We start from the raw sequence: 22,505 nt of genomic DNA on the forward strand, positions 1-22,505 counted from the left end.
ACCCTACATCCCAACATGGTATGCATATGAGAAGTCTCTGCTTGTGCCTATTGGTCACTGGGTGGGATGCTCACACCTGATTGGCTGAGAAGGCTGGGAATTTGATTTTCAAATGAAGGGCTTGGGGGTAATTGGATTCACTTTTTAGCAGATCCCTGTGGGATAGAGGGGAGAATTGAATTGAGCGTCGTTATCACAGTAAAATGAGGGGTGGGGTTAGGTGGCCAAATTGAGGAATGCAAAACCCTTTTTCTTAACTAAAATTTGAGCATGAATAAGATTTGATCAAAAGTAAGGATAAAGATTAGTAAGGCTATTAAAAACTTTTAGAATAAATGGTAAAATTGCCTTTCATGAAGGAACTGGAATTTAATAAAAGAGCAGTTGGAAATATGATGGAAGATTAAAATGTCAAGTGACATTGACATTTGTCATCCATTTAGAGCAATTAAATGGGATGAATTCCTGTAAAATTAGATGTGTGGAATGCCTTTATTGTAAACAAAGCGAAAATGGCTTGAATGAAGTAGTTTATGCGGTTTACAGTTTGGTTTGCGGTAACGATTCATCTCAATACCTCTATCAAGTGTGTGAGAAGGGTCTGTTCTTCAAAAACGTTTAAGACGATTACCTTCTTATTCATTCCGAATACAGCAAAACCGTGTGCACTTATAGAAGGGTTGAGGGAGAGATGGAAAAAGGGAGAGAGGGATAGACCTGTTGTCTCATCCACGTTCTCCGCCTTTTCCTGATCTATTATTCTTCAAGAGCTTATCATTACTTTTCTTGGAATTAGGCAATCAAAAGGACAGTTATAAACCGCGGTGTCTAAGTTTGGGTTTCAGTCGGGTGCTATCAAAATCTGAGCTCTTCATAAACAGGGGCTTAAGGAGTTTAGTGTGCATATCTACTTATATCCCAAAAATAAGTAGTTCGTGCCACCAAAAAATAAGAAAATTCCAATAAACCTATTTATAAAAAAATTCCTTTTTTTAAATTTTCGAAAAAAACATATTGACTTGCACAAATGTCAGTACTTTATTCAAATTGTTGGGAGGAGAGAGGAGGAAGCGAAAGAGGGGGGACTGCTAACTGGACGTCAGTCAAAACGCCATCTCAGTGATGAATTATCGCCCCATTTGTAACATTAATCAGTGTCACCTATGCATTGTGCTTATTTAGACAATTATAGATGAATCTGTCTTGTGTCTATACCCACTGCAAATCATCACTGCCTATATGGCGATTAAGAGAGAGAAAATTGAGCCCAAAACAGTGCCTCAATTAACCTGACCAAATAGTGAGTGGAGCAGAATTTCCCACTTTGGTATAAGGAGTGCAACCACGTAAATCAAAAATTATGGTTTTGGTTAGTGTCTTGGTATCCTGGAGTTCCAGGCGCCTGCGTTTTAGAACGTCGATGAGAAAGGCGCGTTGAGTAACGATGAGGTCTACTCGGTTCCCAAAGAGGGCATAAAAGTAGATGCATCGAAATCTGGAGTGTACATCACTAACGCTTTGAGTGGATATGGTTTTGATTCTTTTCTTACCTCTAGAGTACGGTTAGGACTATTCAAGTACCTTGTGCTGTCTGATTTAGAACAACATCAACGGGGATCGTCGTAGGACGGAGTCTTTGGCATGCGGTGATATGATATTCCAGACGAGAATCGCATTCCTTTCCTACTCTTCCAAAGTTAACAATTTTTTTCTTTTCCAGAAGCTATCGAAGTCCGTAGGCAATTGTCTGTGCTCCAGGCCTGACGATGCTTTCCATTCTTGGGGGCTGTAAAACTGAATTTACCTCGGGTCATGAAGTAGACAAGTGCAAATTACCTCCGTCAGATTCTGCCAACATTGGACAAGTAGAAAGTCGAAGATGAAAGAAAAATAGAGAATGGTGTCGTACCGATAGAATCGGACATGTCTGGGCCTTCGGAACAACTGCAGGTCATTTCTAGCCTCCAACCAAGTCAACAGAAGTCATTGAAGGCGGATAAAAATGAAAATTTTTATTTATCAGATTGACTTATGGTAGGCCTTAGGGGCTTTGGTACCACATCGTTTTATTGTGATAAACTCATGACAAAATAACTACAGATGTCATTTTATCAAAGCATGTCATGCATGGTCTGGTGTGGGCTTCTATTCAACTCGTAGTTTTGGGCTGACTATATCGCCATGGGCTCAACACGGAGAGTAGGTTATGACCGATTCCCACTTGGAAGAAGAATGGGTTTTGTTCGCTTCCTTCAGCCCTCCTCTCTCTCCCCCTCTCTACTTCCCTCCTTTCCTCCCCTACCGCCGTTTATTTGCTTTCGTTAGTTAAACCGTTTCCAATAATATCGGTGACTTAATGTTAAGGCCGATGGAGAGTAAAATACCGAATAGTGTACAGAATAAAATCAGTATTCCATTGGCAAAAGATATGAAAAATGACAGTCTGTCACCATCAAATAAATCGCAAGTCGGATCGGTACTTCACTCGGTAGTAATTGTCGCTGGTCATTAAAAGCTTGTGGAAAGGTCATGGACTGGTCCAGATCACACAATGGGGTTATGAAAATGACTAACCACAGGGTGTCAGTAGCGTGTGGCGATGAACCAGGAGTTATGCCAAAGAAGGGGGGGGGGGAGGCAAAATCAAGCTCACAAATATCCACTGGTACTGGTAGGAGGTCTCAAGAACCCATTTTACGTAGAGCACTGGACGTCTGTCGCTGAAGTCCCTTACTATGACTGTTCTTTCCCTACACCGCACCAATAATTTTCACCCAAACTCTCCGGGACATGTCACTCACAACCAATCAGCGCCCACCTTTACCTAAAAATCCTACAAGTCCCACATTGACTTGAACGCGTTTCTTATTCCACAAACTTTTTGCCATCCTTAAAGTTCAAACCAGTAAAACTTTAGCCTTTACCCAGATTTTGCCTTGAGCAACATTAACAAAGATGCTGCCTATTTTTTATTAGCTGCAAGAGAAGGACATGAAGTACAGAAAGAAAAATCTTGGATAAAAAGCTTAAACATGCCTCCCAACTAGTCATGGAAAAAGCACAATCACTAACACCTTAATTAACCAACAAAAAAGGTGAAAATACGGTTTATCACCTTCTTTATTTCCTATATAGAAAGGAGGAGTGGAGGTGAGACAACCTATTATTCCTTTGATCATTGATAGGGTTGGCGAGAGAGAGAGGGGGAGAAGTTGCTTACTTTCATCTGGTTGTTATGGAGAAGTTAAACAACACTTTCCAATGTTTATTCTCTTATTTTGATTATCAGACAAAAAATATATCCACGATTTGGACAGAAAAAAAGCTTCATTCGGCCTCGTAATTAGAAGCGACAATATTAAGCGCGCCTTATGTCGGGTGGGTTTTGGGTGATCCACCCCAGGATCTGTCGCATGGAAAAAAAGTCCTATTACTACAACCATCCAAACTAAATTGCTTTTTTAGTGTAAGGTGGGCTAAGGCCTTCCTGCCTTTATTTTACTGTTTATCTGCCTAATCATAGCCATTATGATCTGATGTCACGTATATGTGACACAAATAATAGGGAAGGAATCAAGGGGGTCACACACTTGTGACACTTGTGGTTAACATGTAAAAGAGTGTCAGTTTAGTAACTCCAAGAGTTTAACTGTTATAATAAGTAGATGTAGTTTTCTCGTCCCCTCAGCTCTAGCGCCTCCACTGATTCCACTCTGCAAGAAGGTTTTTGAGTGGTTAAAACCTAAGCAAATTTTTACTGTTTGGATTTACAAGTCTCAAAATTATTTGTCAATAACCTTTATGCATATTTAATCCAACATGTATAAGGAAAATTAATGTATCCTCGATGAGCGTCACACATATGTGACGCTTGGGTTTCCTTATCCCAAACTCATATAAAGCACGAATGACAGGTAATTTAAGGAACAAAGGGCAAGGAGATTGGAAAGAGATCAACATTAAAAAAATGGCCGATTGTCCTCTGTGACAAGTCCTGATAGCAGACTTACCAGCTCATCATTTATCTCCGCACACCGTAGTGTATTTTATACCCATGGCGAATCACGAGTACTCAACACCAAAACGAAAACCAAAATCTAATTTCATTTTCCTTCTAAGAAAGTGAAACGGGAAAAAAGGTTAACAAAGTCGGTGGAATCCGTGGTCGAAAGTTATTTGGTTAATTGCAATTCACATGCCCAAGGGTGCCATCACCGTGGGGCACAGCCGCAGCCACTGTACCAGTGCCACCAGAAGCAGCAGCAGTATCTTTAATCTTTTTCTTAGCACTGATAGGAGCAATTTTTGAAATGCATATCTGTATCTGTCCCCACGGTCTAATCTGCCTAAGTGCAGGTTGTGGAAAACTTCAATGCAAATTAACTAATTAAATAACCCCCTGGGAAGTGTATCCAGAGGTTATTCACATCCCCTCCCTTCCTCCCCACGCACTCACATACACACACTTCGAATTTGGACAGATTATGTGTCCATACATCCTCTAATGCAGGTGTAATTATGTTAAACTACTTAATGTGGTTTAGAGAGGTGGAGGGGAGAGGGGATGGGGGGTGGGAAGCGGAGGAGGGAGGGTAGGAGGCGAATGATTGATGATTTTTGAGAGTGAGAGCGAGAGAGAGGAGGAGAGAGGGTGAAGGTGAACAAAGACATTAAAACTATATGAATCATTGTTTTGCCTTTCCAATGAGGCAACAAGTTGGCCTACTTTACTCGCTACGTCTCCTAGCGATTTAAAAGTTATCCAAATGCCTCCTTGTCCGCCGGAATGAATTATTCGGCTTGTCATTCAAATCAAAATAGGTGTTTATTTCTACAGCTATGATATTAACCACCCTAATGACAAAGAAAGCACAATACTGGGACGGAATGTGTATTGTCACGTGCAGTGGGGAGTGGGGCTACTGCCATGGCTCCGCCCTGCGGAGGAGCAATGGCAGTGCCCCTGATTGAACAGTTGCCAAAACAGGGAGTTAAATAGGCAACCAACCTATTGCATAGCCTCTCTTCTCTTTAGAGCGTCGGCGTCGGCAACAGTGCCGGTCATCGAATTTCCATGCATCTGCGAAGGTGCTTGACGGCACCTGCATTGATCCCTCTTGACAATTCTACTGGATCTGGATTTTCGTCCTGCATGGAACTGGAGTAGGGGACTGGAGAATCTATTGGTCACCACACGTGTCCATCACTAACAAGTGCCGGGGTATATTATAGTTCCGTGGGGGTAGGATTTTGCTCCCATTACTCCTTGCCTCAATCTTTCAGTTCAGAGCTGCCCAGCCATTTCTATCTGGATTCTGTCCCAATGGTAGAGGAGTGGAGGAGGTATCGAGAGCCCACATATTTGATAATTTGATTCAGGAATGGTAGACATTTCCGTAACAAACTATTTCTGGGTTGTTTCACTGCTAGTGTCGGTTCAGCTTTGAATGGTTTTCCTACAGATCACGGGAATGGAGTATTTGACAAAGGTAGATGTCATTCCCAACCCTTCCGTGAGGAGTTGTAACCAATTCTCCCGTCTATAGGATGTGCACTTATTCCACTTCGCTAGGGTTTATAATCCAGCATTAGAAATTGAGGATAGGTGTCCTTTAGGATAGGGCTCACTTTACTCTGTCACCAGTGCAGCACCTCGAGACCCCCCCGAAAATGAATGAAGACATAGAAGTCGGGCAGAATATGCATGGCGGACGTACAGTAGGCCGGAGCCCCAAAGTAGCCCCATTGTCAAAGCCGAGAGTTAAACTATCGTCCAACGTGGTACATAAGTATAGGGAGGGACTTCGCTTATGCCCTGTTCCATGCTCGTACCATGCGTCCTTCAAGAGGCGCAGCCTCCCGATCATGCTGCCAAGACGGGTGTAGGAATGGCGGCGTTGAAGTTAGATAACTCTAGCGTCTGGAAAGGAGACCCCACTTCTAAAGGGCGACAGCCCCGACATTGCAATGAGAGGTCAAAGAAGGAGGATGTCTGTTTTGATTTACTTAATCAGCTAGTAAAGACTTTTGAGGGTTGACCACCTCCGGAATATCCATATGGGTAGTTGTCAGCAAAGCCTTTATGGAGAGCACAATACCTACTTTGGGAGTCAAGAACAACACAAATAACTTAGATAGATGATTGTCCAAAGAAATGGGAAATTTAAGAAATTTTTTAAAGTTGTATTTAATAATAATAACTAGGACAAATTTGGCATAAAACGAGTCTTAATTTACTCCATAAAAATAGCGGATCAAAAGATTATCCTTCGACTTGGAAGTTGCATCGTAATCTGTAAAGTCAAATAATCTGTCACCATGTGAACTGTTGTTTGGGTTGTTGCCAAAGCTAAACACATTAGTGCCCTCTCTAATGCACAATATCTTGGCTTGACAACTGACACGTATTGGTGACACCGGAAATTGGCGGTAGAAGTCATCCTACAGGTCTTGCCTCTAACCAAAACTGACTTTCGTTGAGCAAATATAATCGTGACGGACAAAAATGTCATCAGGTCACTTTTTTTATCATTCGTGCAATTTTGGTGGCACCATCATTAAACGACAACACAAATGACCTTGAAGGGGCTTCCACCAATCAGATGGATAGAAAATACGCCCTACGGCCTCAATTCATAAGGATGTTTAGTAGCGGCTTTTCATGGCCTAACTTCATGACCAATTCTTTTATTAACTGTACTAAGAGTACCTACATGCCTCATAGGTGCCGTCATAATCTTAATAATTTATCGTTATTCGACATTTCAAGGGGAAGGGATCTTTGTGATCCCTGTGGGTTCCAAGTAGTTATATTGCCCAGAGTAAAAACCTATAATGGCAGCTGGCATCGGTAATCCATTCTACAATGACAACGACCTAGATTTCTAGGTGCAAAGACAAGCTTCAGAACTCTTTTGGGGGAAAGCGTCTACCCCGAACAGCCTAGGCAGGGGTAGTCTCCAGCACTGGATTGTGGCCATCTCCAGCAGACGCGAGACGGATAAGATGGCAGGAAGATAATGGCTGCTTAAGCCATATTGCATAGTTGATTCAGTGGTTCCGTCTTCATCAGCATCGAGACGGTGAATGTCTACAATGTACTTCAAAGAGGAGGCAACAGTCGTTGAGCACAAGTGTCTTTGTCCATCTAACATTCAACGGATGGTTTTAAAGGCATCAGCCTCAAATTTTTCTTTCAGTAAAAAGAGGGAAAAGGACTACACATTGCCAAGAAAGTTTATTTATTTATCTTGAACTCTAACCAACATTCATTTCTTGCTGTGAGAGCTGCACATTCTTGCCTCATCATCCACGCCCATTGGCATTTGTGCTACATTTGATCAAAAGGTGATGAACTAGACTGGAAAGGCAAAACCGATTTACTTGGACCGTATAGGGGAATATAAAAAACAATTGGAACTAAAGATAAGACAGAGCGGGTCAGCGAACGCGGGGATATGAGGTATGATGACCTGGCGCATCTGTGGGTCTATCTGTAAGGCGTAGCCGCAGGGTAAAGACAACCACCATGCTTACATAGAATGTTTTTTTTTTTAATTCCAAATCTAAAGTGTTTGAAGTCATTCACATTCGGAGCTGACGAGGGAATATTTCACCTTGCCACGGAAACTTCCCACCCCACTACATCGCCCCATTACAACAAGGAGTCGACTACCTCCACACACAACTGCCTTTTGGATCCCATTCTTCCACCTAATTATGCCAGCCTAGAACCACGCAAAAAGTTGTTTTTTTTTACAGAAATTGGAAAGTTTATTTGCTGTCCAGACATGCCAAGCTTAGGTACTCGAGGTTTATACGAAGAGCGATGACTTAGGGCAACTGGGGAGAGCAGAGAATGACTCCATTTGGTATGGAGACGCGTGTCTTGATGAAGTGGGTACTCTGAGCTAACCGAGGCCTCAGTGTTTTGAGAACGACTGGAAGGCAGTTCCAGTGTTAGTAGCTGCAAACCGATATTTGTTTCATCTGCGGAGGTGTTGGTGGAAGGAAAGTGGGCTCCTTGACTTGGAGCAGCAGAGTGCTGGTATTCTGGAGCAGGAGAGCTTTGGTGTACCGAAACGTCTTCGATCCACCCAGAATCCAATACGCACTTCCAAGACACGGACTGTTTCATCCTGATGGAATTTGCCTACTTTACAAGTGCTTCTGGTATACCACAGATTCAACTGATCTATAAGTACAATCACTATAAAGAATGTTATTTTCCCCTTCTCTTTCTCCTCCTCTCCCTCCCCTCAGGCCCATTCATCTATGTACGCATGTTAACAGGTAAACGTCCCATTCAATATGCTAATTTCATGAAGATGTGAAGGTCGCAGAGACCCCCAATATCACAAGGCATTATCCAGAGGTGGGGTGGGGTGGGGTGAGGTGAGGCGAGGCAGGAGGGGATGATGAACACCATGTTTGGGGGTAGACCAGTGGGGCGAATCGGCCAGCCTTCACACAGGTGGAAATCACAAAAACACCGAGCGAAGGGGTCACCGAGCATAAATTTACACGACCATTAGAAAATTTCGTAGAGAGAAGGGATGGGGGGGGGGTGGGGCGGAAGTAGGCCTTGAGAGCTCTCAACACTCAGTTCACGTACTGAATACATTATGATGGCGAATTTTTTATTTACTTACAAACTATGTCACCCTCACATCATACATTGTGAGAGCCAGTTTTATGAGGGCTCTTTATAATCACTTTAAATTTGGAGAAATGAATACCGAAAATGTTGTAAAGGGGAATCGGCGGGACAAGAGAATCATGGCTGATACTGACAATGGTGACAGGTGGTGCCGTTCTCCTCCTCCTCCCCCTCCTTCCCCTAGTTAAGGAAAAGTCTAATCTTCATGCTGCTTGGTTTTGCAATGCACCGAATGTACTTCTGATTTTTTTCCGCCTAAGTAAGAAGATTGCTCGGAAATTAAATCATGGTGAGCCATTTTGTCTCTGGTGTATCATAGAGACCCGCGAACACAAACACTGGAAGCACAGCCTTATGAAAATTAAGTAGTACTTGTCGCTTATGTATTCGTTTGTACAAAAGGCGCTAGATTTCATGAGCCATTTCTCATAAAAGATCTATTAGTCAGCAAGAAGAGGAGACAAAGTTGTCGCCTTTCGGGTGGACATGACTGACTGGCGATGGGACAATACAAAAATTGGGCTACCGCACATAGATCACATCACAATCACGAAATGACCACTCCTCATTGCTATGAAAGGCAACAAAATGGCTTTTAAGAACACTTGCTCGTTTGTCAGCTAGGGAGAGATGAAAGAGACCAGTCATGGGTGAACTAACACTGCGGAAGATCCGTGAACTGCAATTGTTGAAAATTGATGGGTGTGATTGAGGGATACTCGTAAATAGCGGTTTTTATCTTAAACAGTGTTTCACATATTTCACTTTTTTAACTACAGGCCCTCCATGATTCGGTTTAAACACATTTGTCATAAACTGATGAGCCTGAAATGGATGTTCAGGTAGGCAAATCGATGCGTCACATATATGTGACGCGTGAAGTGGACGAGTAGACTAACTTTCCTTTTCCTAATTTACACTCTAATTAGTATATAAGTGTCAAATGTTAAAACAAAGTTGTAGTTAATGGAGAAAATATCATTGTGAGAACATGAAGAATGAGGGTGACTAGGATCTAGGGTCTATCTCCAAATCTCCTCATTCCCCTCATTCTTCCATACAAACACACTATCTGCACTGCACCTTCAACTACACTGAAGGTGCTCCGGTACTCCAATGCTATACTGCTCCCACCACAGATGAAATCAACAGCGGGTCGCTCTTCTCCATTGCCTTGAGCTATCCTATGTTGTGCAAATCTTGAGTATGTAGTTATTGCATACCTTAGCAGCGATTTGGCCCTCAAAATTGCCAAGAAAGGTCCTTTACTTTACTCGGTCTTAGGTAGCTTTAAAAAGATTATAGATTAAACCTAAAATGGAGGTTATTAAGATGGCGTGTGTGTAGACAGTACTCACCACTTATCCGCGTGACACTGTGGGAGGTTGGAGGTGGCCTTTAGCACAGATTCTCTGCCTTTTGGCTACACCATTGCATTCCTTCTGCATTAGAAGATGCTGGACGTCATCATACTAAGTTTCTGCAACACTTCAGGCGTGATCACAACTAATAAAAAGTCCTCTCAAATCACCATTCCCCTTTACTCCGCCGTTGTGCTTGCGCTGAGAAAATTACTACTTATGTACATATCAGTAGCAACATATCCACCATCCTATCATCCTATTTCACAATTCAATGAGACACTTGGGAGTATTCACTCATTCCTTAGTTTTATCCAGCTTACTGATCCCAAGACTAGGCATCACCCCTTTTTGAATGTGGCAATTACGGAATCGCGCATAAGGACATAGGAAGATGTGATCCACGAGCGGCAGCCCAATTGGTTTTCGGTTCCACAGCCATTTTGCCATGTTCCATCGACCCCGAGACCGTAGGTCTTTACCTCATATTCGACTCCAACTACTGTCATCCCGTTATCATTTTACAGCGATACAATATTTAAAGTCCGAAATATTCGCTTGTAGAATAATAGATATTACGGCTTAAAAATTAAAAACTCAACCTCATCGTTCCTTTTCCTCATTAATACTATATGCTTTGACTGTTTGTCCAACTTAGCGTTTGATTACGTGGTTACTTAAGTCTCCAGTCCATGCCAGTAGTCGGAACCCCTCTACACGCCACACTTTTATGTCTTCGCACTATTTCAGGCAGGACTCAAATCGTTACATTTAGTCAAGAACTGAAAAGACCACTTTTTTTGCTAGGAAGCAAATCATTTTTAAACAATCAAAGGTTGTGGATCATATGAATTACCCGTGGCATAATACTCTCGTTTCTGGCCAGATATAAGCTACCGAAAGTTCGCAGTTCAGTCACTAACTTCAGCAAGCACCTCATTAACAGCGGTAATGCCAAAAATCAAGGGGAGGAGGAAAAGAAAGAGCAGAATAATCTCAATCCACACCACCACACCCCAAGCGAAGATTCTTGCAAGGAGACCTTCCTCGCCACAAACGGAATCAATGAGGCTTGTAAAGTGGCCCGGAAGTCCGTGACATTGAAACAGTCGCTCCACGTACGGTCGCAGCAGAGGCTCACAAAGAGCGTTGAGGTGCCAGGTAGTATCTGTGTAGACATCCGAGACTAGAGTGTCCAAGCCGGAGGAATTCCTCAACACCTAGATTGGATGGTGCGTATCGCTTGAGGGAATCAGTAATTAAACTTGTAAAAAAAGCTTGAGGGTTTAAAAAACCTCACCGTATTTCAGCGCATGAAAGGTTGATTAAAAGCAATTTATTCAATACTTTAATTTGTAGATAAAGAGCTACAATGAATCCCGTCTTTTATTTTTTTATGCACTGGCTGGTAAAATAGACCTGGGAAATATATTTTCAGAGTTGACTAACCGTTGCTGTGTTGACTAACCACAAAAGAAAGCTCTTCATCAACACTTCCACTTCTTTCAGGCTTTCGAGTGATTGTGCAGCTGAAGCAATATCCCCCATCACCGCTTTCATCTCTGGTGCTCTGAGACAGATCTCGGTGAAGATCTTACCAGATGCTGAAATTGATGGCACTGCTGATTGCAAAGTGGTCAAATTCTGAGATATCTCTTCAATTTGTGCAAGGTTCAACCTTTGTGGAGCGAATCCTTTCATGGCTCTCTATAAAGTATCGCGAGGATAAAAAGCTTTTGGCTTGCAACCTGCATGTGTCCAGTTTTAAAAGTGAATTTTTTTGAAATTTTAATCTGTCAAATAAAGGACTGAATTGCACTGAATCATGTATCATAAGCAGAAATCTCTAACTTAGGGCGACATGATAAATGTTGGATGTTCTGAGTCTAGAGGATAATAGCAACGACAACTGAAGTGGTCAAGTTCGATGGGTCAAATGTTGGTGCTAGTTTGGAGGAGTAACATAACCAGGTGGCTGCTATTTTAAGCTAACATTTATAAAACAATGTAAAATAACTTGTTTCACTTGATTAGGTGGTAACTACACCGACAAAAGCTCCATTACAGGTTTGAATTTTGTCTCACGCTAATTCATCCGTATTAATTAGTAGGATTTATTAACTAAAGGCTTATCTGACTAAGAGTTGAAGCAAAGATTTACACCCAAATTAGTGTGTAAAATTTTGATCAAACAAGTCAATTTCTTTGGTTGCGCTTTTATCTGTAAAAACTGCATCACCTTTCTATAAAACCCGGAACCCGCTCCTGAAATCGAGTTTCTACTTTAAAAAGTTTAAGTAGCATCACAAAATTTTGGCTAATAGTTGCAAGACAGCGGCTGGACGCATGGATTTTTTGAGACCATAGTTAAAAAAAGTACGCACTTACCCGAGCTTCATCATGGGCCGCAATCAGCTGCGACAAGTCGTTGTTTAAATGGGAGAGAGCTTCTTCACTGGCCATTTCTTTTTGTACTTGCTGCAGAGTCTCCATCAAATCGCTGAGTGTGTAAAGAAAATTTTGGAAGAGTGTAAAAAACCTTTGTGGGGTCTTAATTGTGTGGTTTACTATTTATTTTCACGAATTCTGACAAAATAAAATTGTTATGAATAAACTTATCAAGTAGGTATCAGATTGAAGTGAAACTTATTCTTTCTTATTGTGCGAGGATTTTAAGTTAATAGGATTTCATACAACATGCCATAAGTATATTCTTTTGTAAATGAGGCAAAATTTTTCGATTATTGGCATTCACCAGATCTAAAGGCTATCTTACAAAGGCAAGACTTTAAAAATGGTTACAGAAGGAACAGCAAAGTATCACTTCTAATCAAACCCGATAAGTATATCTTTTAAAAACCCATTATCTTTTACAATGTGACAGAAGTTTTACCACTGTCTGGTAAAAGGAAACAGCAAAAAGTGTGCATAAATCCCAATAAGGGGAGAAAGGACAGCCTTCTCTTGGTCTCTGAGCGTAGAGGGCAGAAGATGGGTGGGTTCACAGCCCACAGACAGTCGCCTGTGCTTAATACATGGATAAAATTGGAAAACAGTATCCCACATTTCGACGGAGCCCACCACAGCAAACAAAAGTGAGCCTGCTTTTTGTGATGTGAGCTTCATACGGAGTTGGTGCCCAGCAAGAGTTTATTTGCCTTTAGGCCAAAAATGTTACTTCTGAGCTGCATCCTTTTGATAAGGGAGAGTCTGAAGATGGACAAGAAACCTTTTTGTGAAGCAATTGGAACTCTTTGGTCCATGGGAAGAAAACCTGGTTCTGACAGGATACTACAACGCAGGACTTCCTACTGCTACAGAACTGGACAGTGGGTTTGGCACTTTGGTCGGGGTGGTAGAGACAGGAAAGATAGAAAGGGAAGGGTCTATAGATCTAGCTATCTTCATTGCTTAAACAAAGGCAATAATTTTATGAAGACAGAAGAACGGTGGTTAAAGGAATTACGGAGTACCCAGTTGCGTAGGCTGAATGTACCAAGGATCAGAACTGTGCCAGATCTAAATCCACGAGTGTGTAGTTGGTGATAACAAACACAAATGCTTGAATGACAGAGGTAATTCACTGCACATACTATCTTTCTTCCTGAATTGCTCCTTGAACGTTTTCACTATGAAGCAAAGTCGGCAGATCAGGAAAGCTATTCCAGCCAATCAGCGCAAAGAGGCCGACATCACTTCGTCCACAATCGCGGACTACAGCAGTTAGGAGATTTTTTGGCGGCGGTACTCCAAAGACCGTTTCTCCATTGATTTGCGTCCATACGCCTTGCATGTAACCACTTAGGACTGAATCAAACATGGCTAGATGTTTGTTCTCTTGTAGGTAGACACAACCCTCCGCGTAAAGAAGAGAACTCCCAAAGGTTGTGCAAATAACGAGAAATGTTAGTAGCATAGCAGTTATGAAGAGGAAAGCACATAGATGGATTACGCTTGAAGGACAAGCGGATGTGCCCTTCCTAACTCTTCCTAAAATAATAAAAAGCAAACTGACCAATGATTAGCTTACTTGGCTTCCGTAGGCATCGTTCCTTCACGGCGCTATGTAAAAAACCACCCACAAAAACACCCAGAAAGAGGTGTAGGCAAACGAAGACTCCACCAACTGAACTGACAGCTGCAGTCACGCAGGTCCTAGCGGTCTTATACAACGAGGAAACAACTTCCTGCTCAAGGCTTTGAACACTCCGATTTAGGGAAATCACTTGCATTTCCACTTGTCTCCACACAGCTTCCACAGTTGGCGACAAATCGATGGTATGCGTTGATGAGTGGTTAGAAAGACGAGTTCTGAGTTGGGTCAGAGAGTGATTTAAGTTACGAACCAACAGGAACCATGGATCGAGTTTGACCTTGAGGCTGTGCAAAGCGGTGACTAGTTGAGGCAGCGAATTCCCCCCAACAGGGATTGGAGTGAGCTGACGAGTGGCGGCACTGAGAGATATCTGGAAAAATTTAAGAGAAATTACACACATGTGAATTCTTCAGACCACACAGTGCTGGATTTTCTGGCTATGACCTTAAGGGGGCCTATGGGGATTTTGCCTTCTCCCCTTTTACTCCTCCTCGATTTGATCCCAATGTTTTGTCCATGTGGCACTACACAGGACAATAATGCTGCTAGACTTCCATCTTTTGGCAGTAATTTGGTCGGTCGGTTTAGGAAAACCTCCTCCCAGAAAGCTCTGCCTGCACTGTGCTGGAGATTCCCCCAAAGTCCGCTCTTTGGGAGCCGTAAGACACCTGTCTGCCGTGAAAATATAGAGGCAGACGGATAAACACGAAGAGCGTTGATACAATAGGCTAATAACGTCAACAGCTGTTAAGATTCTCCTCTAACTTTCACTTCGTTATCATTCATAATAGCGTTAGCTTAGGTCACCTCTAGAGTGAGTTAAAACCTATGGGTAGACATTTTTCTTTGTAATCAAACGAAAGTAAGGGACAGCCCCCAGTAAACTAGTTGAAAGTGGCTAGAGATGATCAAACTTTGCGTACGATCATTTCTGCACACTGTTCCATGCGTTCACATTCGTTCTTCAAAACTCGAGTCAGATTTCTTTCAGCACTTATCAAATCTGTGAGGAAGTGGGAGACTCTCTCCACTTTGTTGACAAGGGCAGTGTTGCCCGATTTAAAGGCCGCCACCCGGACGTCCATGAGACGGACCATCTCGGCTTCAAAGCTTAACATCTCCTTCAGTTGCAAGTGTCGATACAAGGTGTCGACTACGTCATCTGATCGGTTTTGTAAGTGGATCTGAAGTAAAAGCAAGATTGAGAATTAGTCAGTAGTAGTCGTTAATGAACAAGTAGATGCAACCATTTGTATCAGGAGTGCTCAAAGAAAGCTCTGCCATCGGTAGGCGAGGTGGTGACTGTCTTTGAATGGTGAAGCGTAGTAAGCGAGTCGGTTAGTGGATAACTGGTCATACCCGTTCATTAAATTATCTGACTTACTATTTTGGGAACCCTTTCTTGCCGGGATTCCATCACCAACTAATCAGTTAGTTGGCTGCTCGGTCGGTCTGTCTATCGGTAGCCAAATGATCCTTGCTTAATGACGCTTTCTTCTAGACCACTTGAAGGTAGTGACAAACAGTAACTTCCACCCTCATCGTCCGTCATCTCCTAGTTTGTGACACATGCATATGGCACTAGTGGCTGCCACCACATGCGCTTGCCCATTAGTGTTAGTGCAAACCACTTCTTGGATCGCTCACACTCGGTATTCTTCACTTTCCTCCTTCCCAACCTCATCTTTACTCGCTCGAACACGTTGATCGAATGATGTGGTTCCCCTTGACAATGACGAACAAAGGGTGTTGTTAACCTCCCTGCATCATTGCGTGATCCATCATTGGAGTGAGATTGTTCGATGGAGGGCAGTTGCCTATCCACAATAGTTGTGAGTGTGTGAGTAGCTTTATGGACAAATGAATCCAAAAAGGACCCCTCGATTCAATAAGCAGATTGATGGATGGGAAGTTGAACGAAATAATGAGGTGGCAGCGTGAACAAATAACTGCCTAAAAGGAAAGCATAAACTTACAGTAAGAGCATCCTCAAGTTCCCTAAACGCCTCAGAAATCGTCTTCTGTCCATTTGAAAGTCCCGAATATAGGAAAGTTTGCACGCCGACGGAAAGAGCTCTCACTTTTTTAACCACATCCGAACCATTTTCACCTCTGCTTTCAAAAATAGAAATCATTTCGTTCGATTCCTTAAAAAAGAATCCAAGAAATGTGACAGCAATGAGTTCCGAGATGACGCAAGAAATCAGTAAAGCTATTTCCACATGTTTCAAACACCTCTTTCTTCGACTCCTATGTGTGAATGTCTACAAAGAAGAAGGTAAAAAGCCTTTGGGTCGGAGTTCCATTTTGCGGTAAATTGGCGTCAGCTTATAGGATCCTGTGAAAAGCTCACATCACATCTTTACCACGTTTTTGCAGGCGCCAGGTAAAATGAAATATTTGTTTTGTTCAGAGGAAGTTAAAAACCTTTTTTGCGTTTTTCAGCTCAAAACTTATAAACAACGGTTAACTCGTTTCAGCAAGGTGATAAATTTGAAAATTTTTCATGAGTACTTTAAATAAATTTAATTAGGTATCTCCATGACAACGACCCATTACGCTTACATTCGACTGGCCAATTTTTGACTTGACTGGTGACTTTTGATCAAGGACAAATCAGACCTTTTCCGTAAATGTAGAAGCAAATAACTTTTAGTCACGCTCGCTGAAAAAAGTTAGATCATTATGAACAATAATAAAGCTGTAATTATAGTGGCATGAGTCCTTTAATCCAAACCAATATGCTCGCAACAGAGGATCTTCGTGGCATGCCGAGCAGTAGTTAGATAGGTGTACATCCTTAAACTCTGAAAATCGGCGCACACGTTATAAATTTGTAAAGACTTGCTAGTGTGCGAACCCATTGCACAAGCTGTAGGAGTAATTTCACCTGTCCCCACTACTGCTTCGCGCCTAGGGATGATAACAAGCACAGTAGAATGATGCGACAATAATTCACGTCATTATAAAATGAACAAATTAACAAATATGTTAAAAATAGCAGCACACCTGTCCAAAAGTCCATATGTGGCATTCTAAGTCATTATGGTTCTTATCCGATTCACGGGACAGTGGTCAAACATCAGGTTAGCCTAATCATACTCGGCCTGTCATAAACATAATTACTCACTAGGAAAATGAATGCTTGAAAAGTCATTCGACACTGAGTAGGACTAAGCTTTGCAGGACTTATTTCTCACTTAGTAATGGGATGAACAAATGTGGGGAGAAGTTGAAAGGCAACCTAAATATTATTCCCATTTTTGGTTAAGCATGCAACGATGAAATGTTAAAACTTTGTGAGAACTCGCAACTACGACTGTTTATGTAAATGTTCTTGAGGGTAGAGATGTGTCAGTACAATCGGTACGAAGTCCCCGCTTGCGCTTTATGCCACTTTCAATCTGTTTGGAACCCTCATGGCATGGAATGTCGGTTCAAGGAGATTGGCCGTTGGAGACCGCTTTCCTCTGTTTTACAGAAAAATTGAAAGCGATGGTTGCGGATGCGCGAAAACTGCCAATCAAACAACATTTTGAAATGATTTACCATACAATATCGTCTAGGGACCACATTCTCCTAGTAATAGGTCCAGGAGAATGAAGACGAGATTGTAAAGAAGGCACACTGAGAATTTTAAAGTGAGTGATGCTAAAACCAGTCTTCACTACCTTCAACAAGCATGCGTGAGTAGTGACCATTACTAGCACTGTGTGCTACAAATTATGAGGTGGAGACAAAGAGGATGGAAGACAATCAAGTTGCTGTCTGTCAATTTTTTAAGTAGACTGTACAAATGTGCCAGCAAGAGAATATTTTTTGGTAACCGATGGACCGACAGATTGCTTGATTAACCAGCCAACTGACTGAATAGTTGGTTAAGCAACTGGGTGACCGGATTTTGATAATAAAGGTAAATGAATGAGCACTACTAGTTACCCATAATCGACCCACTCATTACACCCCACACTTCAACAACAACACCAACTGGTCCACGTTTATGTGTCTTTGTGGTGCACCACAGACGCAAGTATACACTTTCAGAAATCTAAACAACAACTATGACCGAGTCGCATGTACTTCATTCAACTGAAAGACGAGCTAGCAACACCTCTACAATTTTTCTTTTTATTTCTTCACTTCTTTTTCTTCGTCGTATTCAGAACCAGTCAGGATTAGACGCTCAGGTGTAAGAGTTTTCCCTCCTAATTTATGGAAGACAACACCGACTAGGGAGGTTCTGTCTCTTCATTTTCCCTTCATCACTTCCCTCTTTATTCGCCTATTTTGTTTTACATCACACAAACCCTCAATCACATGCGAATGAGGGCAGGCAGTGGGGTAACAGAGCTACTAAGGCAGAACTGGACGTGGCATCAACCGATCTTTTTAGCCCACTTTTAGAGGCCGAACCGTTTGGTAAGATGCTAGACTAACAGCATTTTCTTTTTTAATGAACTCGCCGCTGATTCACTTTCTTCATAAAAAAACCTCTGCAAACTTATTTGGTCACTTTCTAACTCTTCTGAAGAAGTGATTGGTCACTTTAAAATTAACCAATCAAATCGTTAAGAAGGCAGTGAATTTCCCAGACTCCCTACATAAAGGGAAGCTGTAAGATTCCGTATTTTCCAAGTAATACTGATAAGAGAAGAAAAAGGGGGAAGAGAAATATTAACGTACTCATATAGCTCTTTAATGGCAAAAACTTTTCATCAAATTTTTAGGAAATCTTACCTTTCTTGGACAGCGCGCCTTGTAGTAGCTAAGGCGCCATCCTAGAATTATCAGTAGAGTCAATGTTAGAATCAGAGTTATTAGGAGGGGCCATATTATCACGCCCTCACGATTGGAACCAGTTGGAGTGTTGTGGGTACTCAAGTTCTCCCTTAGCAGAGCTTTTGAAACGGGCAGATCCGTTGTATCCTTAAAGAGGACAAATTGAAGAAATTTTAAAGCCAAAGTTATTTTTTCCTTTGTAGGGTTTATTTGAAACATTCCTTGGTCTTTTGGCGCAAAAAATATGTTGAGTAGTCCACCACTTGGATATTGCAGTGACCAATGGAAAAATTGACTGGCAAGTGACAGGAGCCCAGATTGTTGATTAAGTGCCATTTTTGTCTGCAAAAAAATAGTGGTTTTCACACTAGATTTAAATAAATGTTTAGTTAAATTGGTTTACACAGGTGCCTTTCTGACTGGTCTGCGATACGCTCAGCAATGAAGCTACGAGTGGGAAAAACCAAGAAAAGGATCTGCGTTTGCAGATCGTACACTCCTTATAAGAGCTTATCCATAAAAAAAACTGGGTGAAAAGTTGGAATGCTAACTATATCACCTCGAGTCTTCTTTGAAGTAGTAATGACCCAGAGTAGGGTGGGGGAATGCATATTACTACCCTACGTAAGAGCTGGGGTGTGACTAGCATAAAATTTGCGGAGACTGAGGTGTCCCCATCGTTAAAAACACCGTTAAACGAATACTGGTGACTTACTTGAGGAAACTACAGCTAGATTACTAAATCGCACCCTTTGAGACGTCTTCCTATCTGATAGAGATTCTTCTTTGATTGGCCAATGAGATTTGAGCAGAACCAGGTGACTAAAACAAGAGCCAATCAAAAAGTCGTCCGAGATTTACGGATCATATTTGTAGTAAACAATAGCCTCCTCTCATTCCTTGCTCTGCGAAGCTTCTTTAATTCTCCCTATATGTGATGGAGTTTACTTTGAGAGGTAATTTTATGGGCCAGCATATACTACCTATTTGGTCCAGCAAGTAGCACCCGTCGAAATTCAAAAATCTACCGTAAATAAGGAAAGAAAGAATGCAATACTCTCATTATATCGGCTTTTCCTTTATCGTGATTGTTTTGCCTTACCATATTATATACGAGAGTGAACATTCCCTAAAACATCAAACTCTTTCCCACCAGATACTACATCCAGATACTGGAGGCAGTTGTCAAGGTCAGGATGGAGAGATTTAGTCTGAGATATCTGAAATGCTTTAACAAGACCGTTCCTTTCAATCGTTAAGGTAACCAAAAAGTATGCCTTGCAGAAGACTTCCATCGCTTGAAACTTATTTTCAATTATAAGTTCAAAGGTCCCGTTTCAATTTGCACATCTTTGCAGCAGGCTTCAACAAATCCTGCATATGGGATCATGTCTAGAAGTCCTTCACCCAGAATTCCTTGTCTAGCGGTGATGGTATTGCATGCTTACATTGATTTAACGCCTGTCCAAAAAGGAACTCAAATGGTGGGTCTAGACTCCATCGAATCTGATGATGGAATCGGCAAAATTCCAACTCTTCTTTTATAAGCACTCCTTCAATTCAGCAATTGCGATGTCCAACTCTTCTGTGTTAGAGGAGATGCAGCGTGGACATATCCCAAAATAGTTAATGGTCTCAGATAGATAGATCCGTCCCTTGTGGAAGTCCGCGACAAGTTAGGCATGGTTTAGACCTCCAGGATCAGGCAGACATTCCACTACTGTGTTGTGGGGTAGGATCGGAGCTGCCACGGTGAATATCAGCCGTCTTTGCAACAGCAACACCATCCATACATCCTACCGTGTACTGCAGTACATATGAAGCCCACCTTAGGTGCGGGCCGATATCCGCCAGCTCAGATTTTAGTACATCTTCCAGGTGGAACCTCCACATTGAATAGTGAGGCCAGAGTAACCCTCGACACGTCCGTCACCAACTTGTACTGGCAGATAGTCGCCTCTCGAATGGGTGGCTGATAACTGCAAGATGACATCCCTTCTTCCCAAGACATAAGCCGAAGTCCCGGCTTGACGTAAACACCCCTCATATTATCAGCAAGAGACAAACGCGATCACAAAGATCCATATTTTGCCGTTTGTAACAACACAAGCAATTTTTTTCGAATATCTATCAAAAAAATCTGAAAGGAGTTGCTAAAATATAAAAATCATAGGATGTACAGGAGAAGGTAAAAATCTATTGGTCACCGCCACCACAATCGCAGGCCATTTTTTGTTCCAGTTCTTTAGCTTGAAGTTCCAACTCTTCGAGAAGCCTCTCACAGCCCTTGAACCGATCATGTAACTCGTTGATGCCTTCAAAGATTCGCTCCAACTGGTAGGCCCCCGCCGCCACAGTAGTCATCGAGTCAGCCGTGGATGAAGAGTTTGGGAATTCACCACCGCGTTGACGAAGTTGCATTGACTCTACCGCGCGTTTTGAAGTGGATTCAATCTATCCACGAGAACACGGATGAAGGAAGAGGGGATTAATGGGCATCACCTCTGGTTTACGCCAAGTGAGAGACAATGACGACAAATAAATCACCTTTCGTTCAAGGCAGATAATTTCCTCCTGCTTGTGGGAAACGGAATCTGCTATCACAGAGTAGTGTCGCTTGTAGGCCTCCACCATTTCGACCAGCTAGATAAAGAAAATATGATAGTTGGTAATTTGGTCACTGCTGCAACTTAGACCTTGAAAATCAGCCAACCGGAGTGGGATCAGAACCCCCAAGATTCCTCCACCTTGCCAGAGGCTCAAATCTCGGCACACGATGCTGTAATTGGTAAACTTCCCACTGTGGATCCTCCCTCCATTTGGTCGGAGCTCCACACACTTTTGGCGTGGAAGAGGATCGGAAGAGGCTTGATGGAGCCGCTGATACGACCACAACTTGTCTAGATGAACTGGCACCACCTCGACTTGGAAACGCAGGATCTTGGTCTGGAATCACACAGGAAAGTGGACGTTGACGTCTACGGTTAGTGTCTGGACGAAATTTCGCCTTTATGGAGTAAGAAAGAGATGTCATTCCTGGAAAACTCGGAGATGATGGCAAGGGAGTGGTGGAGAGAGACGCAACTGACGAATGCCGATCTTCTGGAATCAAAAATCCAAAAGGCACTTTTCTGGCTTGCAAGAGACCGCGAGAGGTATCAAAAGGACTTCACAAAACAGAATGGAAGCAACTCACCAAATCCGATCGCCGGAGGACCACAAGCTGTGCCCTCTAGGACACTTTGTTGTGACCCCATGGGAAATCTGCAAGCTAACAAACAGTTCACACATTTACCGATTTCGGTACCTCTGGAGGTACACCATTTATATGCGCCTAAATGTCCCAAAGTTTTGGGCCAACTCTTGTTCCATAAAACGTGGTAGTTGTAAAGCGAAAAACCTGCACGCTGTAAAAGAAGGAGGGCGCGAAAAAAGCTTTATTATCTTCCAAGGGTGTTGCGTCAGCACACCACCAAAGGACAAACTGAGTTGATAAGGGAGATGAGTAGGTGATCAGAGAAGGATCTCAGAAGGTAGTCGAAATTTTAAAGCAGTTTTGGTGATGAAAAATGTTTTGAAATGGAAAAGTGGCCATCCTCTTCAAATAAAA

At 42.3% G+C, this 22,505-nt stretch overlaps 1 protein-coding gene across 1 annotated transcript; it reads right to left on the minus strand. All coding sequences in view use genetic code 11, as the record gives it.

The window, feature by feature from the left end:
* Window positions 1-11,454: 11,454 nt before the first annotated feature.
* Window positions 11,455-19,231, minus strand: EGR_03321 (hypothetical protein; the record flags this gene model as incomplete). The annotated part of the gene is made up of 8 exons (XM_024492570.1): window positions 11,455-11,727; window positions 12,409-12,520; window positions 13,614-14,010; window positions 14,051-14,486; window positions 15,040-15,300; window positions 16,093-16,263; window positions 18,854-18,894; window positions 18,964-19,231. 8 exons carry the CDS (start codon window positions 19,229-19,231, stop codon window positions 11,455-11,457), a joined length of 1,959 nt encoding a protein of 652 aa, XP_024352971.1.
* Window positions 19,232-22,505: the final 3,274 nt, after the last annotated feature.

The sequence above is a fragment of the Echinococcus granulosus genome (genome assembly GCF_000524195.1).
Source record: "Echinococcus granulosus chromosome Unknown EG_S00017, whole genome shotgun sequence".
NCBI classification, from domain to species: Eukaryota; Metazoa; Platyhelminthes; class Cestoda; order Cyclophyllidea; family Taeniidae; genus Echinococcus; species Echinococcus granulosus.